At 38.5% G+C, this 20,925-nt stretch overlaps 1 protein-coding gene across 2 annotated transcripts in view; it reads left to right on the top strand.

Annotated features, from left to right (window-relative positions):
* Positions 1–20,925, top strand: part of plxna4 (plexin A4) — a 223,119-nt gene that overhangs the window by 1,851 nt on the left and 200,343 nt on the right. Inside the window, exons 1-2 of one of the 2 annotated variants that reach the window (XM_056455759.1) lie at positions 3,747–3,822; positions 18,151–19,460. In XM_056455759.1, coding sequence (XP_056311734.1) covers positions 18,249–19,460 — 1,212 coding nt within the window. In that variant the 5' untranslated portion in view covers positions 3,747–3,822; positions 18,151–18,248. Of the gene's footprint in view, positions 1–3,746; positions 3,823–18,150; positions 19,461–20,925 lie in introns of those variants that run through there. The other variant, XM_056455758.1, reaches the window with a different exon arrangement.

Here is a 20,925-nt window from a genome sequence, read left to right on the forward strand (position 1 = left end):
CCCCTAATTTCCATGTGAATTTAGGGGCAGCTGCAGTATGTCAAAACTTGTTTTCCGAGGGGTCCGCTGACAATTTGAGCCATTGTCTTAAAGTAACACATCTGCAAACCCTTTTGACCGCCTCAATGCAGCATAGATCAGCTGAGGACACATCTAATAAAACGTCTTTCTGATGCTCAGTTCGGACTTGTCACCAGTCCTGTGCCCTGACAGATGTGTAAATGAACATCGTCTCAGTTAATACATCATGCTGTTTGCAAACTCTCTAACTGCCAGATTCTCATTGACTTCAACTCATTTTGTCATGCATCTCTTTTTTCGGCTGAGGGTGTGAGTCTCTGTGGTTCGTTCAGCAATCTAAAGTAATGAGAGGAGTTCACACGTTTGTGGTGAGTGGTTTTCAGTTAGGAATACGTTCATAGTGGGACTTCACACTCTGTATTTGGAGGTTTCCGTGTATGAATTATGAATTCCTGAAGATTGTGTTAATGAAGTATTTTCACTTTTGTGAGCAGAATGAAATTTGTTCCCTTTAGAGGCTGATAAGACAGGGCTTTTGTGCTTTGAATGGAGGATTGTTTCTGCATGTGGCCAATTGTGACTTGCCTTTCAATAGCATACAGTACAGCTGTAGGTGAATAACAGTGTTTGCATTTGCATGCAATGGAGAGGCATGGCTGTTTTCTTTTCATCCATTTATTAAAAGTGTAGGTGTAGATGAATGTGTTAACACTCAGTGCAGTCAGAGTGCCCCTGAGTTTCAAGGAGAAACAGCAAGTACCATCAGACTGTGATAAAACACAAAACTTAATCATTTCAGCCCGTTCCAGCCTTGAATGCGTGACAGTCTGCTTGTCTCTCTGCCTCCTGAGAGCTTTTAGAGACCTTAAACACAGTGCTATCAGCAAGGATGAATATAATGTTGACATTTTTCAAAGTCTTTAAGTTCTTGAGAGAGAGACTTAGAGATTAAATGGAATGTACAGAATAAAAAAAAAATATATTAATTTATACGAGAGCAAGATACCTGATTAAAATATTAGAAATGTCATTGCTATTAGAATGGGCCAACTGGATTGAGCTGATATGTAGTGTGGAGAAGTGTTTGTGTTTGTGTTCACATGCACTACACAGAGCAGCTGACCTGAGGCTGAATGACTGGTTTTGGAACTGCTGAATGACTCAAGAAGACACGCCCCTACTTTTTTCTTATAGGTTGCTTGTTTTCTGTACCAGCCAATCCAATTTAAATTTTGTTGTTCAATCAGATTTAGCCTTTGGATCGTCCATTAAAATAGAATTTGAATTTGAGTTTTGCAATTGCTCTATTTTGGCTTGATAACTGATACAAACAGTTTATATTGTATAATATAGTTTATAATTTTTTTAAGAATAATTTTCACATAGAAAATTTAAATAACATTTTTTTTTACTTAAAAAAATTGGTTGAGAGCTTTCACATTATGTCTTACCTTTTCTTTTGTTTTTGCCTTACCCAATCTCATTTTGCAACAGTTTGTAGTAATTTGCAGTGGCTGCATGGAAGTCCTGTTAAAGGGCACCTATGATGAAAATCATCTTTTGTAAGCTGTTTAGACAGAACTGTGTGTAAGTATAGTGTGTCCACAGTCATATTGGGGTGATATAAACACAAAATATCTCTTTTTTAAACTTTCCTGACGTTAAAATAGAATCCAAATCTCTCCTATTTTGAGACCCACCGCAACGTGATGTTGGAGTGCGGTTCCCCCGCTCACCGAATTGACTGACAGCCACGTATTAACATGTCTCCATAGTAATGTGTATAATCAAATCCCCAAGACAGGATGTGTGCAAATCAACTGTGATTAAAAGATCTGATCAGCTGTCTGTGATCATCAATCATCATCAAATGTGATCAAGAATGAGTTTTACAATTTTAAAGCGTTTTTTAAAACAGTGCATGTTTGTAATGAATTACAGCAATTTTATCGTCTTCATCACCGCAGCCGCATGTCAGTACTATTATAAAAGAAGACACTTCAATCTTGGTTTGCAGACGTTAAATCAGGTTTATTTTGTTCATTAACATAACTTATATCCATACAGCAGTGGATATTAACGTGTATCCGGTCACATTTGCCGTGCAAACACAGTGCAATGTGAACTTTATAATGACATTGTTGTGACTCGTCGTTGCAGAAAGGCTTGGATTAACTCCACAACAAACAGTTCTTACTGTAGTATTTCTCACAAACGTTATGTGAGATCTGCTTCCTTCATGTCTGTCACTGTGCTGTTTATCTGATGCAGCCAAGGCAGAGATTGAGGCACATCCTGACAGGCACATGGGAACGGTAAGCGAGGAGAGCTAGCATTGAAGGCACAGGCAACAAAAACCGCTATAGATTGTGTTTAGAGCAGAAAATCCCAATATTCCTAAAGGTATAATAAAAATTTGATGGGTGTTTTGAGATGAAACTTTACAGACACATTCTGGGGACACAAAAACTTATCTTAAATCTTGAAAAAGGGGTAAAATAGGTGCTCTTTAATTCACAAGAGGACAAACCATCAGAACATCAGTGTAATCCTCCCAATGGCATTTAAACTAAATAAATTCCACATGAGGTTATGTCAAACATTAAATTTTCTTTATGAGTTTTATGCATTTGCTATTATGTAAAATGTGTAACAGAACATGCATATCTTTACCTATAACCAAATTAAGAGGTTACTTTATGAGCTAACTTTATGAAACTGGTCTCAAACGGCATGGGTCTTGACTAAAGAACAGCTTGGTAAAACACAACAGCCAACAGAATCTACAAGGAAGAAAAATCAATTTTTGTAATCTTGTTGTGTTTAATGAGACTCTGCTTGACTTTGCCTCTACTGGTGTGTGAGTGTGTATGTGTGTTAGGATAAATGAACCATTTACCTAAACCTTCTGTTATGATAGGGTTACTACAACAGATTTTGCAACTTGCCCTTGTACTGTTTGTGTTACCTTATCAGCAAACACATGTTTTACGTGTTTAGCATGTAGTTTCTTTGGAAATGTGTACCTGGAAACGGTCTTAGTGCATTGGAAAAACAAGGTTTATTTGTGTAGTAAATATTTGGGTTAGGAATGTGGAAAGATTTACTGGAGGTCTGCACATGCACATCTGCTCTTGTCATGTGCAGTTCTGTGTGTGACTGGATGGGATTGTCTGTAGGTAAATGTGTGAATTGCGAGTGACAGTTCTGTCTGCTTGTGACATCTTAAGAATAGACTCCTGCTGCGCGTCCCCCATGTCCCACCATGTGTGCGTGCTGGTGTGTACGTGAGCCCATGTGTCTGTGTGGATAATGAGGAGAGAGTGATTTCCGCCAGTGAGAAACTCTGCTTTCTATCACCACTGTAGCACACGTGAGTCCCATTACAAAACCACAGACTGTCCATCTTTGTGTGTGTGTATGTATATATTACAACTTAAGTCTTGTGTTTACAGTATGTTTCAGCTGGATGCTTGTCTAATTTTCACTGGCACTTCATTTATGAGATGCAGATAATCTAGAAACAGAAATGTAGCAGGGGCAGGCTTTGGATTTGACATTTATGTGGTGTTATTAATACAAGTGTTTAAAGTTCAGTGTTAGACTATACACACATGCCTTGTGACCTTATTTGCCAAATAAAAAATGGGCTAGTAGTGGGCAAAGGTTGCCTTGTTCGTGTTTTTTAAAAGGGAGAGTTCACCCAGAGATGAAAATTCTGTCATCATTTATTTACCAGGCCTGTAGCCAGCCAGGTGAAAGCGGTGGTTCATTTTTCTCCAAAAGTGGACCTTTTTGCAGGTAAACACCTCATTTTCTACACTATAAAAAAATTTATAAATTTACAGTGGGGTGCCGGAAAAAAAACGTATAATAACAGCCGTTAAATTACAGAAAATTACAGCTGGGGTGCAGGAAAAGGGAAAAATGGAAAATAACAGCCGTTAAATTACAGAAAAGTACTGTAAAATAACGGACGTTAAATTACAGAAATTTCCTTAAATTTAAATTTCTGGTAAATTTCTGTAATTTAACATCTGTTATTTTACAGTAAATTACGGTACCAGCTGCCGGTAAAAAAAAAACAAAACATAAAATTACAGATTTTTTTACAGTGTATTTGATCATTTGCATTTTAGTTACATTTTAGGCACTATTTTTAGCTGGATTACATTGTCAGATGGTCATCATAACCACACTTTTATATAATAAATAAATATGAATACTTTTCATATATCAGTCGAAAAAAAAAAAAGGAATCTGTTTTAAAGTTTTAAATCAAAAACTGTGCCCTATTGTCATTTATTAGGCAAATAACAAACTGGCCTCAGTCAGAATCTGTCCATTTCAATAAAAAGTAAATATACATATACATAATAAAATAATAATAGTAATTATTATATCATGTAGAGACAAATTTTAGTCTCTCTGGTAAAAAAGTTCATTTTGAAAATTCATGAATAACAACAATGGACAAAATAGTATTCAAATTCATTTTAATATGGTCCGCTTTTTATTGATCATTTTTTGTTTCAGGAACATTTAGATTGTTTGTTTACTTCTCCCATACCTCGCCCCCTGCACCCCCCCCCACCAGTGCCAGCGAGTAGCATTCTTTAAAAATGCATAATTTTGTGTTCTACTGATGAAAGGAACTAATAAATGTTTAATCCCACATGAGGGCAAATAAATTAGGTAATTTAAATTTATTTATTTTTTTAGTGGTCTCATTAAATTATATACTTTAAAAATGCTTTAAGTAATTAGCTTTTAATGAAAGATTCTGAAAATCTAAAGTGAGTTTGATTCATTCATTGATTATTCTACAGTACATCTTGTTTATGATTCTGAATGCAATGTATTCACAGCAAAGTTCATAGAGTAGATTGTTTTAAAGGAATCATGTTTCCAGTGGTGTCTTTACCCATTTAATATCTAATTTGATATGGATTTTCAAAAATATGTCTTGTTACACTGCCAACAAATGCAGTTAAACTGTTTAGCAGAGAGAATTCGGCTATGTGCTGCAAGTACTGTGTCATTGTGAACAGGACTATAGGTTGTTTCATTTTGCTGCGATGAACTTGGGGAGATGACCTCAGTATAGTTTTAGTGATATACCTGAGGAAAGAGGGCAGAAAAGAGTATTTCTGGTACAGATCTTCCTAGGAGTCAAGTCAGGAGGATTACATTGAAAACATCCACTGTGTCGGCTTTTATATTTGCCTCTGCTAAGCCATTGCGTGACAAGTATGAAAATTAGCTTTGTTTCAGATGTATGAAATCATTTGAAAGCTGCAGACAGGCATACATATCTTATTTCTTTTGTAGGTGAACTCACTGTTTGAAACATTTACTCTAAGTTTGGTTTTACAGTGGCATTAGATGTGTGCACATTTTAAAACTTGTACAGTGGGAAGGGTATAGGGCTTGGCGATAAAATCGATATAGGTATTTATTGACTGAACACCACTGTCAATCTCGATTTAAAAAAATTTGGTATGAAGGCTCTAGTTTTATTAAAATTTGTTTGCTGAGCACGTGCCTTGGAAACAATGCCAATAAGCTTAAGATGTAAATTTGTCATTTCCATTGGAGGCGCATTTTCCAGGTACACCTAGTTGAAAAACATCTGAAATGCTGCTAGCACTCATGGATGTTGCCAGAGTGGCTTTTTGGCTTCTTTTCTTGTCCATCCCAGCCACTGGCACCCCATCTGAACGTTTTTATTAGCATAAGGGGTAATCTAATCATTCAACTTCACAATATGTATTTAAATAATGATGATTAGTTTCTTTACTTGAAAGCTCAGATTTAATTATCATAATTTGTTTTGTTTACAGAGTTTGAGGTTTACTGTATCCTTATTATTGACACCTTACAGATGTTGATCTACCTTTACATTGCACACACTTTGTAACTTTTTATTTATCAAGTTTAAGACTTTCTTTAACACTTTTGTTTATTTTAATATAAAGAGATCAAATCTTTTGTTTAAATATTTTTGTTTTTGACTATTAAAACTATTTGCCTTTGTAATGTTGGTAAATTAAAATAAAGTGGTTAAATAAATAAAAAAAATACTAATATTCCGTAATGCATCGTTAAAAAATGTTCAGTAATTATCGATATTGAATGATATCGAAACATGACATCGTGATAATTTTTTTGCAATATCACCCAGTCTTAGAAGGGTATAGTAGTGTGGTCTCCACAGCATTTCTATGTTGTGTAACCTATTTTCCTGTTGGATTTTATATTGAAATTGAAGACTTTAGTATGTCACATTTTGCAACGAGACATTTCACTTGTCTCCATTCTGTTAGGACATCTATTTTTACTTTCTTTTGAAGTACAATTGTATTCCTGACCCTTTAGGCAAATGTACTTCTGGTTTGAGGTGAGTCAGCTTGTTGTTGACTTGGGATCTGTTTAGCATTTGTCTGGGAGGTAGACCATGGTACATTTGTCTTTTACATTTGTACATTCTGAGTTGCCAAGGTAAGGTTTAATTCACACTGACAGTAAGCAATGGACTAGATAAACCAACATGTTTTTCGCTTCCTTGATTTTGTCAAGCACAGGTGCATTCATTCAACAAACTGCAACCATGTTGTGAATGTCTGTACTATATAACAGATGCACTGAAGCTTGGCAGTGTGTGTGTGTGTACAGTATTTATATGTTGTTGCCCTCACATATACGCTCTTTGGATGTGGGCTTGTTTCTGTATTCTGTGCATTAGGCATCTCCGTTGTATCCGTGAGCTTCAGTCCCTCTGCCACCCACTCACACATCTATAAGTGTTCCCATGGAAACATGACTTTTTAGCTCCATTATCCCTCTTAATGTTTCTCCCCACACAGATGTACACGTACAAATCACAACAGCGGTGTGGGCTAGAGGGCACCACTGAGTCTTTGATGGTTTCATCATGAGCATTGATAAAAATTCCAGAGGAACGATCAAACATGTTCCATAAATCAGCATGGTTCATTGAATATTGGCTGCTGAATGCTGAGTTGAGTATTAAGCTCTATTATTACGGATGTTTTTCAGGATTATGAATGGTGCCGTATCATTTCAGTGATGCAGACAAGGAATTATATAGACAGCAGTGTTTTGTGCTCCTGCCATCTTGTATTTTTCCTGTGCCTTCAAGATAAGGGTTTTCAAGGCCGCATTGGACGTGCTTCACAAGTTATTCTATGTGGCGTGGCTAACATTGAATGAAGGTGATATTAGAATCTTGTCAGGGCGATTCTTGTCACTGCAGTGCTATGGGACAAAACATCCTCTTATAGTAAGAAGGGAAGGTAAACATAGTAAATGCGCAGGTTATTTCTACTTTTCCAGTGTCACTGTGATTTAGCTTCTTGGGAATGGTCATGCACGCTCACCCAGAGCCCTCGGATTCTTGCGCACAAGTAATGCGACGCAGTTAAGCATGTAGAAAATCAAACTAAACAGCCTGACCAACTGCGGAGAAGGAAAGAAAAGAGGAATGGATTACGTTTCCTTCATCCCAAACCACAGGAGCCCCTGCTGAAAGGACTCGAAAGCAGCCTTCCGTGTTTACGCCAAGGGCTCTGACAAACAGAGCGAGGGAGGAAGGTAAATAGAAAACAGAACGGAGTGCTATCTTCCTGTCCCGACTCCTGCACGCAGATGAGGTGGAGAAGAGCGCTGGCATCAGGCCAGGTGCTGAAAGCTGGTCGCAGCGGCACCCGCAGCTTGTTCAATGAGAAAGTTGTGGCTAAAAGTTCAGGAAATGATTCAGCCGGCAACTGCAGATTGAATTTACATTTGATTTGTATAAAATGCATATTGATGAGGCTCATCTGCATATGTTTTTGTAGCCACTTGTGCCGCTCGAGTGGTGTGTAATCTACCAGCGGTGGACAATAGCTCATCTGTCTTGCGGATGGAAGTGAGCACATCACGGTCAGCTTTCATCAAAGAGGCTTCTGTGTGCGCCTGGTTCTTCATTATCTCTACATATGACACCCATGACGGTTTGCCTCCAGGCTATTGCCAGTCTAACATCTTCACTCATGCTACATGCATATTGGTCTGTCTGTGTTCTCATCCAAAGTCTTTGTCATGTGCACTTGAATGGTGGCATTGAAAGTCAGTTTGATTAACTATAGTGGAAACTATAGTGGAAGATACAAGGCAATTGCCTTTACTTTTATAGACTCATTTGCACTGTAGAACCTTGGAGAGGTAAGGCTTAATGCATTTGTGTAGAAAAGCACCCAACACTCTCTGTTTATTGATGACTCATACACTTTAAATGTAATTCCTCCAAAATGCCTCTAAATGAGTGAGTCATTCTTATCAGTAATTTAACAGCTATGGTTGTCTGAATAATGTGTTATTTGAATAACTTCATAAGACTTGACATAAGCAGATATCGACTTGGCTCACAGCGTGATTTCTCAAAAACCAGCTGTAATTATCACAATAGTGCTAATATAAACAGTCTTGAAATACAAAGTAAATCCATTTGTTTTGTATGGGACGGAGAAATCCAATAAAATTTCCCTGCATGCAAAAATTATCACCTTGTTCTCAAATTCTCTGCTGCTTTATGATTATACCGGCTGACTTTGTGGACTGTTGTGCTGGTTATGTTATTTGATTTGTCTTTTGTTGTTCTAAGCAGCAATATACACAGATGCAGTGCTTTTATTTCTGCTTTGCTAGAGGCACACTTTAGTTGCTTTTCTTGTGACCTTTTGGAAAACCGTTTTCATCTCTATTCTCTCTCCCTCTGTCCGTTCTTCCCTTTGGTTTCACAGTTAATGTTGAGGCGGTGATTTATCACTTGTGTGAGTCCGTAAGAAAATGGGTTTTCTCCTGGAACAGAGGCGGAGCTGACAGATTCTTTAAAACTGTGCTTTGCAACCTTGCTGCCAATTACAATGTGTTTCCATGCCATTCCAGTGTGTTCAATTGACTTCAGTGGGGCATTGATTTATTTTAGGCTTTGAATCTGAAAGCATCTGCTTTCACAGTGCTAGATTTAAAGGGTAAGGCTACCGGCTTGGCAATATAGCTGTTTGGGCTTGTTAGAATTCAGCCATCATGTATGAAAGTACATCTAATCTCATGAGATCTCTAGCAAGACAGAAAATGCTATATTATAAGAATATATGGTACAGTAGGTTCAGGCTTAAAGGCTAATAATGATATTTTTTATCCATACAGTACCTTTATCTGTAACAGAGATGCCCAAACTAGGCCATTTTAAATGTAATGTAACCTTATATTTGTTTGTTTTATTTTTAAGCTACAAAAAGCTATCTGAACTTAAATATTTCAATGTAAATAGTGTAAATTAATCAGATTTAGTTTTAAATGTACATAGAAGACAATTCAGAGACTTTGGTGAATGAATAAAGGCAAAGGAAGATTCTGCTTGACTAGTGTATTCAGCATTTAACTACACTGTGTTATAAATAAATTTTTTATTGCAGTAAATTATAATTAAAAATGTTTTACTGCATTAGTTAATATGATTCAAAGTAATGTTTTCTATTTATTTTTTTAATATTATGAAGTGAATTAGGAAATTACCCATGTCAATTTTAATGTAAAATTGTTTGTTATATTTATTTTTGGACCACAGCTATCAATGATATTTTGTTTTTGGCCCCTCATACGAAAAAGTTTGGGCACCCCTGATATATAAAGTTTAATAATTTTGTTAACTTTGTTCTTCGGTACATATGAATTGTAAAATCAATGGAGTAAATACTTAATCCAAGATTCCACTGAAGAAATCTAATGATGAATGTGTGTGGAGAATGAGAGGATATAAGTTGGATTACCAGTGTTGAATCCAGTTGTGTATCAGAACCCAAATCCTAAGATTATTCCACCCCCCTCACACACGCAAATTAAAAACACAGTTTAACGGTTTATAATAATCATTCCAAAGCTTGTGATTATCAGGCATTCATGTCTAAGAAGTTAATCTTGCAGGTCCAGTTCACCCAGCACTATTTGAACTGTATTAGATGAGACTGAGTATTAATGCTATGTATCATCTATATTTTGGCTTGTAGTGCAAGGCACTAACAATGCCAAGTTCATGTAAATAATTTTTTGTAATGTTTGGCAAATTAATATATACTCGTGTGTCTATTATATCTATCTCGATGTGCACTGTTAGCTGTTGATTTCAGAGATCTCGCTTTTTTCCTTTTGCATGAATGCATTTCCTCCATACTTCATTATTCAGTTAGTTTGACTGTGACTACTTGCCCTTAGGCTAAAACAGCTAGTCCATTCACAAACAAAGCCTTCATAGATAGGAAATAGCTGCATAGAGATTCTGTATTGAAGCTGCTCATTTACTGATCTAGTGTCATCTAGACACATTTATTATTAAAAACAAAGCTAAACTCAAGTCAGCTGAAAGCTTCAGCAATCATTCCTTTGGTTGATGATATGTAGCGTGCAGTGATGACAGTCAGACCCCACCTCCGGCTGGCCCAGCACACATCAGCACTGTATTACTGACTCTGCTGTGTGGGAAATGAACTTTTATGATCTCTGATTTATTACCTGCATCAGTGGCTCTGAAACGCCCCAGGATTGCTTAGAGGAAAACTGGAGGGAAAAGCCTTCAGTCTGGGTGAGAAATCAAATCTACACCACCGCCCCTCATCTACCACCCTCCACACAAATCACTGCTGCTGCTCACTCACTCGGGTTTGTGTGTGTGTGTGTGTGTGTGTGTGTGTGTGTGTGTGTGTGTGTTATGAAGGTGTTTCTGAGTGCTCATATGTATGCAATGGTGTGCAAAATGGACAGTTCTAGCATATGCATTAGCATGATATTTCCACGTGTATATATTTTTATACGTAGTTTTATTTCATTTTTTTAACGTAACAATAATTTTTTGAACAGCATTTCATTTGTTTGTATGTTTTAGTTGCATGCTGACCTTTTTGTTGGCAGTATTTTCACAATGCCCAATCTCCCTCTTTTTTTCACATGCATTTCGTAAGCTCCCAACTGAGCCTAATTATTTCTTTCTTCTGTAATGCTGCAGATTCAGCAGCGGCACAGCACCGCTCTGAAACTCGGAATATATTTGCACTGGAAGTGGCTAACGTCTTGATTTAAGGTGCTGAACCGTACATTTGTCTCACAGCAAGTGTTGGGATCATAAATAAGACACCCTCTTAAACACTGAGAGTGACCTCTTATGAATGTCACTGAAAACTAATCAAGTGGTGTAGAAAAGTTCCCGGAGCAAGCAGAGAAAAAAGAACATAGAAAAGCCAGCAGAGGGCACATAAAAGTTTAAATATACAGGTCTAACATGGTGTGAATTACCAAGGATGTTTTGTAGTTGGCTCATCTTGTATGAAGAGGTGCAGAGAGTCTGGGGGTGTGTGGAACGTGTTGAAATTCATGGTAGTAGACCTTCAGGTGATAGAGGAAAGATCATATTCTGTCTAAAACTCAGTTTCCCTTGTAAAAGACATGTCAGGGGCAGATTGAGATGCTTGTTTGAGATTGGTTGAACAGCACTTACTAAACATACTGGAAACCCCATTGGTATACTGTTTGAGATTAGTAGTATAATAGGGAAGCTAGATAATCTAATAAATGACCACATTTTGTATTTTATGTAGCATATTCTTTTGGTCACTGGTAAATAAAATATATTCGTCGATACTCTTTGAGACTTTGCTGCCTGTATGCAGCTGTTCAGTCCAGCTTTGATGGGTATTCGCCTTCACAAATTAATTTGGAATGTCAGACAGGCTTTTTAGTGCTCACATCAATGCATTTCACAGTCATGTGTACATGATAATCTGTCTTATGCTGGGCTGCTTGCATGTCTTTTGTAATCTGGATGAGTGTCTATTGAAGAATAGAAGGATTTAAAGCCTCTGGAATGAAACACAATGGCTATTTTTTTCTGTGGTGCATGTTAAAATTATATTTAAAGAACACTTGATTGAAATCACACACAGTTTTGATTAAACTAATGTTTTGGTCATTCATATTGATGCCATTTTGGGGTCTGAAATACCAAAACCTAAGATCATTTTCCATAATACAGCAAAGGCGATATGTTTAACAATGTTGCTGTATGTACCAGAAATGTTTCACAACATGAATAGGTCAAATCTTTTCATGTTCATGATATTATTGTAATTTAAACGTATCTTAAATTACATATAATTCCCTCATCCAGTCACAGCCAGGTCATTTGCAGTGCTCACTGCATTGTGGTCTTCCTGAGACATTGGTTAATTGAATACAAGACTCATCTAGTCATAATAATGAATGACAAATAAGACCTTTGTTTATATATGAGCTCAGCATGGCAGATGGCAACAGGAAGCACTTTGAATTGTAACCTAATAACAGGATACTGACAATGAGGATCAGTAGCTCTTCAACAGGCATCTTACGGTAGCTGTATCGAAACAACGTCTCTATCTGAAGTGATAACATTCAGTGCAGTCCACACCTATATTACTTGACATCAGGACAGATAGAAAGGGGATATAATGTATGTTTGTGTTTTTAAAAATCTATTCATTATTGTTCATTTCTTGTGAATCTGTAATAAGTGTGTGATTTGTGCAAGTCCCTACACAAGGCTGGAAAAAAATTAGGTATGTGTCCGCTCAAGGCAGAAAGAACCCCTGACAAACACATTTTCATCTTGGAGTAAGACTGGTTTAGTAAAGGTGTGAGAGTAGAAAAATTCATTTGTGCGCAAAGTTAAAGGGACGTGATTTGTGTATGTGTGTGAGCGAGGGAGAGGAAGATGGATGGAAAGCGTTTGACAGAGTCTGTTTGAACCGAGAGCTGCTGTGGAGGATTACGGTCCCTCTGATCAGAGCGAGCGAGGAAATAGAAAGAAGGAAAATGGGAGAGAGAGTGAGGACAGGCAGATGTCAACATGTCTCTCAGATCCACTGGATTTGTCTGGCCGGCATTTGGTCTCAATCCATTGCTTTGAAATGCCACAGTTCGGGGAGTTTTGATGAATTCTGTAAATAACTGTGTAAGTTTGATATGTGCAAACATCAAACACCAAATCAGTTTATGACAAGTTCACAGCATCAAAATGATCATAATATACTAATTCAAATGACTATTCTAAGCATTGGTTGTGATAACATTTCATATCAAAAGTTGGAGATAGCATGATAATATAAAAGGACTATTTGTACTGTAATTAAATCCTTAATACTACACAAGTAGTAATATGAATCCAGTGACAGTATAACTGATTCACAGTAAAGGTAAAAGTAGGTGGTATTATTGCACCCAGTTGCTGTTTGGAGAAGGGTAAAAATCGGTCGGAGGCAGCTCCAAGTGGGTGGGACTTGAGCTCCAAGTGGCTGGGCCTTGAGCTCCACATGAGGTGTACAAAACCTGGAGTCCAATATTGTGTTGTGTTAATGACTAGACCAGGGGTGCCCAATCCTGTTCCTGGAGATCTACCTTCCTGCATATTTCAGCTCCAACCCTGATCAAGCACAACTAAACCAACTAGATCTGCAGTCACACTGGACTTTTCTCCCCATAGACTTCCATACGTACGTGAATGTGTCCGACTGGAAATGCAAGCTCATGTGGTAGGTTTTGCTGTTCACTGCATTAGAAAGTTCAAGCTTGGTGAACTCTGACCTGCAAAATCGCATCACGTGGTTGCGTGAGACTTATCGAAGATCAAAACATGACCTCTCTGGACAGAAATTTAAATTATAGACCAATCGCTTATTTTTTAAAGTTTCTAATTATCATCTTGTTTTATCCTGCCCCTTTTCGCAGTGCCATACAATAAAATTTCACACGCACATACACTAGTGTGACTGTGGCATAAGTCAACCAGAGGAGCACTTGGTAACTACAGACAGGTGTGTTTGATCAAGGTTTCAGCTGAACTTTGCTGGAAGGTAGATCTCCAGGAACAGGATTGGGCACTACTGGTATGCACCCACCCCAACCCTAAACCCAACCTCACAGTATCCTGATGTGTTTTATTAATGGCTGTTTCTCAATATGCGCTCTTCAGCGATCTTGGATGCGTTCTTGGTATCGAGTATGCGTCGATGCTGACTTAAGCACCAAACTTGCTCGAGAAGACCCCAAAGTCATTGCGGCAGGTGGGAAGCGCAGCATTTTATATAGATTTATTATTAAAGTTCAGAGATATAACTTATTTATCTCAGGAGTTTCCCTAAATGAGACGGTCAAAGTAAACATTGCCATGAAAATCTTTATAAGGGTATAAACGCATCAAGAGAGTTTATTTGCTGAAATTCGTATTAAAATCTGTTTTATTTGTGTTGTGCTAAGTATATTTGTAAGGGTTTTGTGCATGTTACATATATTGAAAAGGGGGAAAGCAAAAAAAACATTGTTTGAATGCTGTAATGTTTAAATAATTTCCCGTTAAAAATACATGAAGGTCATGTGGCCATCAGGAAGACCGCAGGATTAGCTCTCAAGTTAATTCATCTGACGTGACCTGGCAAAACCGGTCTTCACAAGAATGCAAGTACGTTCTCTGCGTTCTTGGAATTGAGAAACAGACAATGTCTACTCCACCTACACCACCTAAACCCAACCTACTCGTGGCGTAAGTCCCTCCCACTTGGAGGTCACCCAGTCTACTTGCAATGTAATCCTTCCCACTTGGAGGTCTCTAGGCTGCAATGATACCTATTTGGCTGTTTGAGGAAAAAGGGATTTCTTAAAAAGACAGAATAATCATGAGCAAGGACATTTGTTTTTGTATACTTTTGTAAAGTTACAAATCCTCTCCCCATATTGCTGCACTTACAAAGTGCAGCGAAAGACCATACAGAATGTACCATAACTGTCAAGTAAAAGTCTGATGCATTTGCACTTAATTTGAAGTCAGTATTGTTTTAAATGACATTGAAAATGAACTGCATTATTATTTGTGTTAAATGTCCTTTCCGTGACTCTCTGTCCTGAGAGCATCATAGTCCCATTAGATTTTGTTGGGGCGTATCCCCTTTGCCTTCATGGAGGTCTATAGATAATTAAAAACCCATATCTGCCTGTACTTGGTTTGTAAACACAACTCCTTTTCTTTCTAGCATCCTTCTGTCACCATCTTCCTTCATACCCACATCAGGGATGAATCCCTCCATCTGTCCACAGAGGGATGAGGAGCGCAGGCTGTGCTAATGAAAGTCGAACAGGAGGATGTGTGCATAAGCGCCAGTGTGTATGTGCGGGTGTCAGAGTACGAGATTTTGTGACATGCCGTAATCAAAGTTGAATTGCACTGTTCTGAGATAATGCTCTTAGATCAGGGAGGATAAATTCGGGATTGCTCAGATGCCCTTGGCCCCTGCCTCCTCCCACACGCATCTGATGAAATTCAAGGTCGAGTGTTTGCAAAGCCTGGAAAGGCTCCAGTCAAACACCCTGGTCTTAGATGAATGTGGTTGCTTATTCTTTGCCCATAGTTTTTTTGGACGATTGTCAATTAATTCAGCCAACTGCTCTGTAAGACCTTCATTTGACCTCACTTGACACCTAGAGGGCCTGGAGTTTTCTTGTTTTTAAAAAATGAAGAATTATCATGAAAATATAGAGTCTACCACTGCCAACACCAATCCACCCAACTTGAAGCCAGGATTTAAGCAGCCTGGTGTCATCTCAGTTTGCCATACTGGTGCCCAGTGTGGAGCGTATGGTGTTTGGCAAATGGTGCACATTTTAACCAGAAGGCTATGAATGAAACAGCCTGGACAGGGAAACATAGGCTTCTTATAACAGATCCAATCTGATATGTCAGAAGACAGTGTATGAATGCAAATAGTCTCACACTGATGCTATTTGAAGTTTAAATGGTTTATTTCATGTCAAGGGTGGACTGAAATCAATACACCTGTCTTTTTTTTTTCTTACGAAAAGACCTCTTTCCAGCATTATAGTCCAGTGTGCAGGCACTTTCAAAATGTCTTTCACTCACAGTTGTATATTTTTATTGTTATTGCTGTGTAAGTCTGATTATATGTGCTGGCTTTTTGGAAGCACAAAAGGAAATGCATCAAGTGAGACTTGCATTGTCGCAGTTTTATCCTAGAAAGACAAAGAATTGGAATGAGAAGCATGAATATCCAATTATTTATCAAGTAAACACACACACACACACAGCTTAAACCCTAAATGTGCCATTTCCTCACATTCCCAGAGATGCTGCGTGTGTGTGGTATTAAACATGAATTCATTAGCACTCTTTGATGTGGCTACTCAGCATGTGGTCTCCAGTCCATGTTTGTGTGTCAGTGTGTGTGTGTGTGTGTGTGTGTGTGTGTGTGTGTGTGTGTGTGTGTGTTACAAACATGCTTTCCAAAAGAAGGACTGGTTTTCTTTTGGCAGCATGCTGGAGTGTTGGAGTACCTCTGGCCTGGAGGTCAACTCATGTTCTCTGTTCAAGATACGGGGAATGTTGTATCCTATCCAACTGCCAATGCCCTAAAGCAGCAATCTATGGGAAGATGCTAGAATAATAAACCCTTGTTTTTGGATGACATTGCAGATTAGCTGATCTTAAAGCTCAGTGTTAGATGCCTTTTAAATATTTTACCACCATGGATTGGCATGGATACTTGCTCCTAGCATCCAACCATGCACAGAAAAGCCTCCAGCAAACCAAACCACAAGTTATCTTACAGTGCTTTAATATCTACGCATTGCAATTTTAGCGTTGTATGAGACATAGCCTAACACATAGTAAACATTCCACAGGTCCACTGAGCCATAGTGTTCGTATGGAGATTGTGGTTTTAAATCCTGATTAAATGTTTTCTACTCCTCTCTCCATAGCTTCCCAGCTTCTACATGGGAATACTTAATGGGATGGATGTTCATTTATCCTTTGGCTTCTGTTTGAACCCACCAAAAAGTCATAATATGTGTTTTGATTCCGATTTACAATACCAATATGTGTTTTTGCCTTCACCCACATCTCCCTTCTCTCCTACTTTAAATGTAATCGCTAGTAAATGATACCTGCTGTAGTGTTTTGAAGTGGTTCTTTTCTAGAATTTTCTATCAGAGAACATTATCCCCCACTGCTCAGATTGCACACACTACTATATTTCAAACCATTCCCTTCCATAAACCCAAACACAGATGTGGTAGGACCATTCTCGTGCAAAATGGAAAGTGTACCGAACCCTTTATTACTCTCCTATGCCTTTGAGTGGGCTAACACTCCCTCCCTTAGTGCGTCTCTGCTTTCTGTTTCAATGGCTAATCATTACTGTGGAGTCCATACCCTTCACTCTGTATAACGTCTTAATGCCCACTACAACGGCTAAGCAGTGATTTTCACATCTGCTGTGAACCACAGCAGTTAAGTGCCAGCCTAGCATACCAATACTAGTATGCTCTGCAGCTAAAAATACAGTGTTTATGTTGTATGCGCTCTGTCTATGCTCAATACATTAGCATTTGTGCTGCTTAACACTACAGTCAAAAGTAACTTTTTTTGTGGAGGATAAAGAGCAAACTGCAATGCATCCTTTTTGTAAACCTTTAGCGATTCCTTCTAATTAGCCCTGTGGTCCACCATTACTCAAATATTGCAAGCATGACTGTGAGCTCTGCTACTCCTTCAACTGTGTCAGCAGGTGAACTGCGCTATCTGGAAAGATAGGAGAATATCGGCAAAGCATGCAAATAGCATACCAAGGGAAAAATCAATTAGAGGGCCAGAGGTCCGGCTGTGAGGTGGGGCACAGGCAGAAAAACTGTGCCCATCCTAGCTGTTAACTCCTGGGGCAAATGCATTATCCCATTGAGAATGGCATCCATTCATGCCAACTGTGCAAGCTCCCAGAGTGCCCTTTTCCACCTCTCTTTCTTTCTGTAATTACTCATGCACTTTTCAAATAGCTGGAAAACTGTCATGTGGCTTTAACAATTTGTCTACGGAGACCATGCCCTCCCCTCCTTTGTTGAGAATCTTTTGTTGAAGATACAGTGAAAGATAATCGTGTATTCTGTTTTCATTGCTGTTAAAGCTAAGTCTAATATGCTAATAAAGTGAATAGCTTTAATGCTTACATTGTTCTGTTCTTTCTGTCTGTGCAGGAACAGAATGTCCCCAACTTCACGAGAAGTCTGAATACTAAAACAGAGCACAGAGTGAGTAGTGGACAGAGACACTCTTCCCCTAAGGAATCAGGACAATGGCTTTCCACAACAGAAGATGGAACTTTACTTTTTCTTGCTGCATTGTTGTCTTGTTGCTTCCTCTTGTGGCTGCAAGGCCACAACAACCTTCAGCTGCAACTAGAGTACATGAGGAATACAATACGTTCCGGGTGGAAAACACAGAATGGACCTTTAACCACCTTGCGGTGGACCACAGAAATGGGAATGTGTATCTTGGGGCAGTGAACCGCATCTACAAACTCTCACCTGGACTGGACATACAGGTGTCGCATCAGACCGGTCCAGATGAGGATAACCGGAACTGCTACCCACCCCGTATAGTGCAGCCTTGTAGCGAACCCCTTACGTTGACTAATAATGTCAATAAGATGCTGCTCATGGACTACCGCGAGAACCGGCTGCTGGCATGCGGTAGCTTGTACCAGGGTATTTGCAAACTCCTCCGCCTGGATGATCTCTTTAAACTTGGAGAGCCCTTTCATAAAAAAGAGCACTACCTCTCTGGCGTCAATGAAAGCGGCTCCGTGTTTGGGGTCATCGTGTCTTATGGTGATGCCTCGCCTGATAAGTTGTTCGTGGCCACAGCTGTTGACGGAAGACCAGAGTACTTCCCAACAATATCCAGTCGTAAGCTCACCCGTAACTCAGAGGAGGATGGCATGTTTGCCTACGTCTTCCACGATGAATTTGTTGCCTCTATGATTAAAATCCCATCGGATACATTCACAGTGGTACCAGACTTTGACATCTATTACGTCTATGGGTTCAGCAGTGGAAATTTTGTGTATTTTCTCACATTGCAACCTGAAATGGGAGGAGGGCCGACTACAGGGTCATCCTCAGCTGGGCGTGAACAGGTGTACACTTCCAAACTAGTTAGACTCTGCAAGGATGACACAGCATTTAACTCTTATGTTGAGGTTCCTCTTGGTTGCGTTAAGGGTGGGGTCGAGTATCGCCTCCTACAGGCAGCCTACCTGTCCAAAGCAGGAACCATTCTGGCACGTTCATTGGGCATAGGACCCGATGATGACATCCTTTATGCTGTGTTCTCCAAAGGACAGAAAAGGAGGCCCAATGAGTCATCTCAGGAGTCCGCTCTCTGTGTGTTCACTCTGAGAAAAATTAACGAAAGAATAAAGGACCGGCTGCAGTCATGCTATAAAGGAGAGGGAACCCTCGATCTGGCCTGGCTCAAAGTGAAAGACATCTCGTGCAGTAGTGCGGTGAGTACATTCAGAATCAGAACACCCCTGCTTACCTGTCCTCAGCAGAACAAAACTGCTCGTGACAGTTACTATAGTAACACACAATGATTTAAAATGATTGATGTGTGCAGTGCTATTACGATCAGGGTTAGTCATCAAATTGTACATAAATTGAAGTTGTTGAAACAAGAACATTCAAGTTTTTACCAGAGCGTAGGGCTAATTTAGGTCAAATAAAGGCACACGTATGAGGTAGTGCCCACTAGCAATACAATACCACTTTTGATAAATTACCACTAGCTGTGCGTATAACAAGCCTTTTGACAACACAGGACAAGGTATCGAAATAAAGTGACATTTTTAATGGTTTCCTAGAAACTGACTGTTATGAAAGCAAAAGCTTGTATTTTAAGCTGTGGGTGTTTGGGCTAAATGAATTGGAGAATTGTTCAATGCAGTTTTAGTATGCATTTTAAACCAATGCATGCTGAGGGACAATGATGTTGGTTTTGTAGTCGGCAGGCCACATTTTTTGGAATGCTTTTTATTTTTTATTCCTCTTCGTTTATTTCTCACAGCAGTAACAACGTAATTGCTACCATTTTGACTATAAACTTATGTCTGGTTCCAAACAAAATAATTCATTTGTTACAATAGTTTTCACTCAGTTCCGCACAACAAGGTTGCAATGGTTGTTACAAAGCAACTGCTTTTTTTTTTTTTTTAGACCTTTAGATGAAACACAGCTAAACTGTAGAAAATGTACCACACATACCACTCAGTACCAGAACCAATGAATTTGAACTCCATTTAGAAACATCACTGCTGGTTAAATTAAACCAGGTTATACGCTATAGAAAAGAATAAGCTGTTTAGGAGCAATTTCATGCATTTGTCAACCTTGCCATGAAAAAAATTAAGTTTTCACCAAAATACGGAAACCGTAAAAAAACGTAAATGTTTTTTTGTCAAAGCAAGTATTTTAAAGTACTTTAGAAATACTCAATGTCACATACATAACACTTTTTCCTCATAAATGCAAAAATATTAAATCAAATAATATGAATCATTTTTCTTCCATAGTGAGACAGCTCTTATCCTTTTGTTTAGCATTATTTCTTTTGGGTTGTGCAGTGTAATTCACAGAATTTCTACAAAGTATGTGGTAGACTGTAAACTAGCTGACTTTTTTTGGTCACATCCATGACGCATGATTATTTTCCTCATTTAAAGTACAAAACATGTTTACAGATTGATATTTTTCTTGCCCCTTAACTCTGTGGTTAGTTGTTTTGGAAAATATAAACTGAATTCTCAATATAATGTTAGCATATACTTTCTATGTGAATTCATGTTTGAGTTTTTACTGCAAATGTCACATCCATAACGATGGATTTGCACTTATGCATTTACAAGAAATATTTCATGACAATGGCATGGTAGTCAGTAACTTTGTAGTAAATGTAAATACTATGGTATTTGT

The sequence above is a fragment of the Danio aesculapii genome, chromosome 4 (assembly GCF_903798145.1).
Source record: "Danio aesculapii chromosome 4, fDanAes4.1, whole genome shotgun sequence".
In the NCBI taxonomy this organism is placed as follows: domain Eukaryota; kingdom Metazoa; phylum Chordata; class Actinopteri; order Cypriniformes; family Danionidae; genus Danio; species Danio aesculapii.